Source organism: Chiloscyllium plagiosum, chromosome 24 (assembly GCF_004010195.1).
Source record: "Chiloscyllium plagiosum isolate BGI_BamShark_2017 chromosome 24, ASM401019v2, whole genome shotgun sequence".
Taxonomy (NCBI): Eukaryota; Metazoa; Chordata; class Chondrichthyes; order Orectolobiformes; family Hemiscylliidae; genus Chiloscyllium; species Chiloscyllium plagiosum.
This window is the reverse complement of record NC_057733.1, coordinates 55,742,764-55,752,003: the sequence shown is the minus strand read 5'-3', so window position 1 is coordinate 55,752,003 and position 9,240 is coordinate 55,742,764. Positions and strand designations below refer to the sequence as shown.

Sequence of the window (9,240 nt, the reverse complement as noted above, 5' to 3'; positions counted from 1 at the left end):
ATCCCCCCACGCCCCCACACCCCAGCCTCTGATTAATTTATTATCACAGTTGTTTTCAGAGGCTAGTTCTTGAACCTGCTCAGACATACCAACTCTCATAACAAGCAATTTCTCATTAAATTCATCTTAATTCATAATCTTCCAAGGGTTAGAGAGGGGAAAAAAAATCTGTGCACACTGTTCCTATTTAAACTTTAATGAAATAGCTGACAGCCATTCACTGTGCATTTCTCAGAGCAACATCCTGACCAATTAAAATCAACCTATCTGGTTTAAACTGTTACCAAAGCTTGGCTGTTAGCTATCAATCAGCACTAATGGGTGCGGACCCGGATTCAATTCCCGCCTCAGGCAACTGTCTGTGTGGAGTTTGCACATTCTCCTCGTGTCTGCGTGGGTTTCCTCTGGGTACTCTGGTTTCCTCCCACAGTCCAAAGATGTGCAGGTTAGGTGAATTGGCCATGCTACATTGCCCATAGTGTTGGGTGTATCAGTCAGAGGGAGATGGGTCAGTGTGGACTGGTTAGGCCGAAAGGCCTGTTTCCACACTGTAGGGAATCTAATCTAATCAATGCCTTTGCCAATGAGAATCCAGTTGTCAACAATCAACATTTCCTCACATGGTATATAATTGTGGATTTTCCTTTTGAATTGTTATTCTTGTAAAATGTCCGGATGATTACAAGACAAAAAGCTTTGATAAAATGCACCTTTTTCCAGTAATGCTCAATAACATTTATGCCTCTCTGAAGTTTCCTAGCAGATGTGTGCTCATCTATGTTCTTTCCACTAGATGGTGACCTGGAGACTACACTGAGCAATGTAATTGCACCTTTTTGTTCCTTTGTTCCAGATAAAAATTCTGTGTGTGAACACCCAAGATATTCCCTATCTCCAGGACTACAATGGTCTCCAAAACCAATCATGCCACCTTCCTATCTTTCCAGATCAACTTGTATCAATCAATTCGGAACACCTCGTCTCTATCTCTTCCTTGAGCCAGGTCTCTGTTAGTCTCATATCATCCTGTCTCCATATAGCAGTTTGCACCTGTAATACATCAACCTTATCTAATATACTCTATTCTATTGCATTATGTACTGTATCCCCGACTTAGAATGTTTAAATTCTCCCTTATTCTGATTCCATCCACTAATTTACAATTTTCTATTCCAGTACTAACTATCACTCCCAGTATTTAGTGCATACTTCAGTATTTAGTCCTTTCTGACCTGGTTCCACACTCCTGTCAATTTAGTTTATAAGTTTATAAGTTCATAAGATATAGGAGCAGAATTAGGCCAATCAGCCCATCAAGTCTGCTCCACCATTTGATCATGGCTGATATGCTCCTCACCCCCATTTTCCTGCCTTCTCCCCAGAACCCTTCAACCCATTACCAATTAAAAATCTGTCTAACTCCTCAAATTTACTCACTGTTCCAGCATCCACCACACTTTGGGGTAGCAAATTCCACAGATTCACAATCCTTTGGGATAAGTAGTTTCTCCTCAATTCTGTTTTAAATTTGCTCCCCCTTATCCTAAGATCTCTCGAGCCTCCTCAGCAGCACAAGCAAAACACCTTGTAAGGAACTCTGTTCTAGCTCTGTTCAGGTTTATTTATTTAACTTCATGGCCACTGTCATATCTTAAATAACTCAAACTTGGAGCTGATGCATTTTTAATAAATGAATACATCAACCTGGGCACTGAGATTAGATTTACTTCTATAAAGAAGCAGTTGTTTCAATCAATACTGAATCTGTGGGGGCGAGATTTCTTGTTTACCACATGCAGAAATAATGAGTATTTTTAAGAATTTTTAATGAAGTATTTTCAGAATGTTTTATTAAAGAACTCTCATCTGGGTAGATAATAAAGAAAGCACAAATGAATGAAGATATAAAGCAACCATTAATCTATAAAAGCACAAAAGAACAGCTGTAAATCAGAGACAAAAATAAAATTGCTGGAAAAGCTCAACAGGTCTGGCATCATCTGGAGAGAAATCAGAGTTAACGTTTCAGGTCAAGTGACCCTTTCTCAGAATTGATGGGAGCTAGGAAAATGTTAGGCAGAGGATAGGGTGGGGGAGGGGGTAAGAAGTGAATGATGGTTAGGGATAGGGCCCAAAAAGAGAGAAGAACAGTTAGACAAATAAGGGAGTGGATAACAATCTGGCTGGGAGGGTGAATCGCTGTTAATGGAGACAGTTACAGGCTAATAATGGGTTATATGTAATAGCAGACCATGTGATTACAAACCTGGGTGTGGGCATTAGAGTAAGGACATGGGAAAGCTCAGCCCTAAAGTTATTGAACTCTGCACGCCCACATGAAAAACGAGGTGTTATTCTTCCAGCTTCACTGGAGCACTGCAGTAAGCCTGAGACAGAGATCTTGGCCAGGGAACAGGGTGGCATGTTGACGTAGCAGGCAACTGGAAGCTCAGGGTCTTTTTTGCAATAAGTCTACGCAAGTTTACACTTTGTTTCCTCAACATAAAGGAGACCATATCGTGAGCAGTGAATGGAGTAAACTAGATTGTGTGAAGTGCAGATAAAGTGCTGCTTCACCTGGAGTACTACAATACTTCCCAAAATTCATCAGCAAGATTACCCAAGTTGACTCACTGTTTCTGCCTGCTCCTGTCCCATAGAACTCATGAGTTCCTTTCTTAACTCCATCATTTCTTCCCTGGTCCAGTCCCTGCCCACTTACATCCATGTTTGTTCTGACACTTTACCCCAGTTTCAGAATTTCCAGTTTGCAGGCTCCAGCTGCTTCCTTTTTATCATGGACGGGCAATCCTCTACAGGTCCATCCCCCAACAGGATGGTCTCCAGGCTCTCTGTTTATTCCTGGAACAAAAGCCTGAACTGCCCCCAACTCCCACCAGCTTCCACCGTTTGGCCGAGCTCATCCTCATTCTCAACAACTTCTTTTTTAATTCCTCTCATTTCCTTCAGGTCAGAGAATTGGCTATGGACACCTGCATTGGCCCCTGATGAAGGGCTTTTGCCCGAAACGTCGATTTCGAAGCTCCTGGATGCTGCCTGAACTGCTGTGCTCTTCCAGCACCACTAATCCAGAATCTGGTTTCCAGCATCTGCAGTCATTGTTTTTACCCAGTTATACCTGCCTCTTTGTGGGGTACATGGAACATTCTTGTTTCAGTCCTATTCTGGCCCGCAACCACAACTCTTTCTCCGATATATCGATGATATCATCGGTGCTGACTCCTGTTCTTGTCCAGAATTGGAAATATTTATCGATTTCACTTCTTATTTTCACCCCACCCTCACTTTCTCCTGGTCCATCTCTGACTCCTCCCTTCCCTTCCTCGACATCTCTATTTCCATTTCTGGTGAAAGACTGGCCACCAATATCCACTACAAACCCACCGGCTCCCACAGTTACCTGGACTATACATCCTCACACCCTGCTGCTTGTAAAGACTCCATTCCATTCTCCCAGTTCCTCCGTCTCTGTCACATTTATTTCGATGATGTCAACTTCAACTCCGAAAGCCAGTGCTTCCAAATAAACCTGTTGGACTATGACCTGGTGTTGTGTGATTTTGAACTTCAACAAGGGAGCCTCTGAAATGGGCACCTTTTTCATCAACCAAGGATTCCTCAGCACCGTTGTAGACAAGGCCCTCAGCTGGGTCCAATCCCTCTCCCTCACTTCAGCCCTCAACCCCTCTCTTTCTTCCTGCAACAATGATAGGGTCATAAGACTATTAGACATAGGAGCAGAAATTAGGTCATCAAGTCTGCTCCACCATTCAATCATAGCTAATAAATTTCTCAAGCCTGTTCTCTCACCTTCCCCGTAACTCTTAATCCCCTTGATATTCAAGAACCTAATTCCATCTTAAATATTCTCAATGACCTGGCCTCTACAGCCTTCTGTGGCAATGAATTCCACAGATTCCCCACTCTGGCTGAAGAAGTTTCTCTTTATCTCCATTCTAAAAGGTCTTCACTTTACTCTAAGGCTGTGCCCCTGACTCCTAGTCTCTCCTACCAATGGAAACATTTTCCCAGCATCTACTCTGTCCAGGCTATTCTGTATGTTTCATTTAGACTCCACCCCCCTCACTCCTATCCTTCTAAACTCCATCAAGTATAGACACAGAGTCCTGAAACATTCCTCATATGTTAAGCTTTTCATTCCTGGGACCATTCTTGTGAACCTCCTCTGAACCCGCTCCAGGGCCAGTACATCCTTCCTGAGATATGGGGCCCAAAACTGTTCACAATATTCCAAATGTGGTCTGACCAGAGCCTTAGAGAGCCTCAGAACATTCTGAACTCAAAGGTCTAGATTCAAATTCCACAGAGGTGTTTCATAATATGTTTAAACAAATTGATTAAAATTATTTTAGAATTGTGATTTATCGAGAAGGAAGAGGTGCCAATATTGAATTTCACAATTTAGGCCCAGGATGATTGAAAGCATAGCCATTAGTGTTGATTGGAGTCAAATTTGCATGTTGTAGAGATTTATAAAATCATAAAGGCCATGGATAGGATGAATAATCAAAGTATTTTCCCCAGAGTTGGGGAGTCCAACACTAGAGGCAAAGGTTTACAGTGAGTGGGGAAAGATTTAAAAGGGACTTGAGTGGCAACGTTTTCATACAGGGGGTGGTACGTGTATGGAATGAACTCCCAGAGGAAGTAGTGGAGGCTGGTACAATTGCAACAGGGTGCCACAGTGGTTAGCACTGCTGTCTCACAGTGCCAGGCACCTAGGTTCATTGGGTTAGGTGACTGTCTATGTGGAGTTGGTACATTCTCCCACTGTCTGCGTGGGTTTATGTCGGGTGCTCTAGTTTCTTCCAGGAGTCCAAAGAGGTACAGATTGGGTGCTTTGGCCTTGCTAAATTACCCATAGTGTTCAGGTATTTGTAAGTTAAGTGCATTCACCACAGGAAGTGCAACGTTAGGTTCTGGGTGGGATGCTCTATGAAGGGTTCGTGTGGACTTGTTGGGTCGCATGGCCTGTTTCCATGCTCTGAAAATTCTATAATTTAGAAGATGTACTGGATGTAAGTTTGCTCAGTGTTAGCATCACTGAATCCCCACTATCAACATCCTGGGGGATTACCATTGACCAGAAACTGAACTGATTCATTGTGTAAATACAGTGTCTACAATAACAAGATCATAGAGTCACAGAGTCACAAAGTCATACAGCATGGAAACAAGCCCTTCGGTCCAACCAGTCCATGCTGACCAAAATTCTCAAACTAAACTCATCCCAATTGCCTGTGTTTCAACTCCAGGAATATCGCAGTGAATAACTCACCTTCTGAGTCTCAAAATTCCACCCACCATCTACAATGCACTAGTCAAGGGCAACTAGGGATGGGTGAATAATGCTGACCGGCCAGGAATGCGCACAACCCACGAGTGAACAAAAAACAGTCACTACAAACCCGAATTGATTTCTTGGGAAGGTGGGGGTGAGCTGCCTTCTTGAACCGCTGCAGTCCATGTGCTATAGGTAGACCCACAATTCCCTTAGGGAGGGAATTCCAGGATGTTGATTCAGCGACACTGAAGGAACTGCAATTTAGTTCCAAGTCAGGATGGTGAGTGGCTTGAAGGAGTACTTGCAAGGGGTTGTTTTACCCATCCATCTGCTGCCCATGACCTTCGAGATGGAAGTGGTGGTGGATTTGGAAGATTTTGAGGTTCTGGAGTCACACATAAGGCAGTTGGCAAAGGACGACAAGTTTCAAAGAACAAAGAAAATTACAGCCCAGGAACAGGCCCTTTGGCCCTCCAAGCCTCAAGGGCAGCACGGTGGCACAGTGGTCAGCACTGCTGTCTCACAGCGCCAGAGACCCGGGTTCAATTCCCACCTCAGGCAACTGACTGTGTGGAGTTTGCACATTCTCTCCGTGTCTGCGTGGGTTTCCTCCGGGTGCTCCGGTTTCCTCCCACAGTCCAAAGATAAAATCTATGTAAAGTAAAGACTGGCTGTGGTTTCTTACCTCACCAGCTGGTTAGCTGGAATATATAATAGTGGGGTCTAGATTAGAGTGGTGCTGGAAAAGCACAGCAGGTCAGGCAGCATCCGAGGAGCAGGAAAATCGATGTTTTGAGCAAAAGCCCTTCATCAGGAATAGCCCTATTCCTGATGAAGGACTTTTGCCTGAAAAGTCAATTTTCCTGCTCCTCGGATGCTGCCTGACCTGCTGTGCTTTTCCAGCACCACTCTAATCTAGACTCTGGCTTCCAGCATCTGCAGTCCTTGTTTACACCTGCCTTATATTTGTAGCATCTATTAAATATTATGTTCTATGTGCGAAGCATTATTGATGTCAAGTCCAGAGCTGGTCTCATCCATGCCTCTGGCCTTGGGCAGCCCCCTCTGCTGCACTTTGTGGCTGATTTAATTAATCTAGCCATTAATCCAACCAAACTGATAAAGTCCCGGGTCCTGGACACCGGAGTCAAGTCAGCCCCGAGTTCCAGAGCAAGCCAGCATTCAGTATCGCCTCAGGTCAGGCCTTCCTGATCCTGGTATAATGGGAAAGCAACAGCTTGCCGGATTGAGGGGCCCTGGACTCAGTCTCAGTCCCAGACCCAATCAGGGCAATGTAACCATTTCTGTCTTGGCCACTAACTCCCTTTGCAGCAAAGCTGATGGAGTGGGGTTAGCTCCTAACCTCTGCATTGGCTGAGATATTCACTCTGTACTCAGTGGGCATTAATGTGTTGTACTGTGTTTCCACAGATCACTGATCAAAGGAGTGGCCACAGAGATGTCTGTTTTAACAACAGTGCCCTTCCTGATGCCCCTGTACTCATGACTAGCAGTTACCAGGCCAGGGAGACCCTAGCAGCAGTGAGCTGCGCTGCCTGAGCCCTGAGGATGCCATCAGTGTCTTTGAGATCGTGAAAGAAGGTAAGACACAAGCCTGTTGTTTTACTCAAGAATCTCTGACCCTTCAGCCTGTAACATGAGATTTGAACACCTGAATGGCCCAAAAATCATGAAGCAAGGATTCTTCATGCAACTGGCATTAGGTTATTTCAAACAGGAAGGGAAATTAAGGATAAACACAGAATTATGTGGGTCACACAAGGCTGAGGAATCTCCTACCCAGCAGCACTCTCCCTACCAAAGACACTTTCTTTCCAGTGAGAGCCTATTCAACTGATCTAGCTACTCTCCATCACTATCACCATCTACTTTCCTTTCATTCATGTGATGTGGGCATCACTGGCCAGACCAGCATTTATTGTCCATCCCTAATTGCCCAAAGGGAAGTGCTATGGGTCTGGAGTCACGTGTAAGTCAGTTTCCTTCCCTAAAGGACATTAGTGAACAAGGTGGATTTTTCCAATAATTGGCAATAGATTCACAGTAATCATTGGTCTCTTAATTCCAGATTTTTTTTTAACTGAGTTCAAATTACATCATCTGCAATAGTGGGACTTGAACCTGGGTCCTCAGAAGACCGCGGCGGCACGGTGGCACAGTGGTTAGCACTGCTGCCTCACAGCGCCAGAGACCCGGGTTCAATTCCCACCTCCGGCGACTGACTGTGTGGAGTTTGCACGTTCTCCCTGTGTCTGCGTGGGTTTCCTCCGGGTGCTCCGGTTTCCTCCCACAGTCCAAAGATGTGCAGGTCAGGTGAATTGGCCATGCTAAATTGCCTGTAGTGTTAGGTAAGGGGTAAATGTAGAGGTATGGGTGGGTTGCGCTTCGGCGGGTCGGTGTGGACTTGTTGGGCCGAAGGGCCTGTTTCCACACTGTAAGTAATCTAATCTAATCTAATTATTGGGTCTCTGGATTAACAGTCTCGTGATAACACTACTAGGCCATTGACTTCCCTACTGTTGGTTGTCCTGCTGCATGCCTCCCTTCTAGAAACTTGATTTGGAGATGCCGGTGTTGGACTGGGGTGTACAAAATTATAAATCACACAACACCAGGTTATAGTCCCAATAGGTTTAATTGGAAGCACGCTAGCTTTCGGAGTGACGCTCCTTCATCAGGTGATTGTCACTCCGAACGCTAGCGTGCTTCCAATTAAACCTGTTGGACTATAACCTGGTGTTGTGTGATTTTTAACTCTACAAACTTGTTGCCCTACACAAAGCACACAGTGACTATGCACTAAGCAGTTGTACGATTAACAGGTTCACCTGCACCATAATGGCTAATGTTTGATTTCACATTAATGGCAGCATTCTCTTCTTGCATCATTGATCTAGACAAATGGTAACGGTTGGACTGATATCCAGGAAAGTAAACAGAAAATACTGGAGAGATTTAGCAGGTCTGACAGTATCTGTCTAGAGGGGAAGTCAAATTAATGTTCTAAATCTTGTATGACTCTTCTTCAGACCCGATGATAATATCCAACATTTGATCCAGAAGACATTCTCAGCCTCTCAGCTAGAATGCACGGTTAGTAAGTTTGTGGATGACACCAAAATTTGTGGCATAGTTGACAGTGAAGAAGGTGTTCTAAGATTACAAAGAGATCTTGATTGTTATTTGAGTGGTGTGTTCTAGACCCCAGGTCCTACAAAGTAGGGCCTCCTCTAACCTAAATTAAAAGTTCACAGACTTGCCCCAAAAAGAGGGTCCAAGGAAGTTCCTGTGGATTGAAGAGTGAGGCTTTAGCTCAGGAGTCTTTGACAAGGAGCTTGAGTGAAGTGATTACACCACAGTTGAAGAGGGTGAAGACATGACTGCCAAGCTGGTTCAGTGTGCGACGTGCTTGATGTGGGAGGTCAACGACTCTGGTGTGTCTGGCTCGTATAAGTGTGGAAAGTGTGTGCACATTTAGCTACTGACAGAGCAGATCGCGGCACTGATGAAAGAACTCGAGGACCTTAGGCTCATCCGAGAGAACGAGATCTTTCTGGACAAGACCTTCAGCAAGGTTATTACACCGACCATACCAGAAGAGAGCAGACGATGAGGAAGGCAGAGAGGAGACAGGTGCAAGAGACCCCAGGGGAAGTACCTGTCAGGAACAAGTTGAATCTTTTGGAAACAGTAGAGACAGATGACACTGCCAGTCCGCGAGGCGGCCAGGTCTGTCAATCAAAAGTTGGCATGGAGGCAGAGCGAAAGAGTCGGACATCGCACAGAGCCGTGGTAATAGGGGATGCCACAGAGAGAGGAACTGACGGGGTTTTGTGGCAGCAGGCGGAACTTAAGGATAGTGTGTTGCCTTCCTGGTGCCAGGGTGAAAGACA

General features: G+C 44.9%; 1 protein-coding gene across 1 annotated transcript in view; it reads left to right on the top strand.

The window, feature by feature from the left end:
• Window positions 1–9,240, top strand: part of LOC122562368 — a 53,568-nt gene that overhangs the window by 22,900 nt on the left and 21,428 nt on the right. Inside the window, exons 2-3 of the mRNA XM_043715244.1 lie at window positions 854–1,003; window positions 6,758–6,928. Of these exons, the coding sequence (XP_043571179.1) occupies window positions 854–1,003; window positions 6,758–6,886 (279 nt within the window). The 3' untranslated portion in view covers window positions 6,887–6,928. The remainder of the gene's footprint in view (window positions 1–853; window positions 1,004–6,757; window positions 6,929–9,240) is intronic.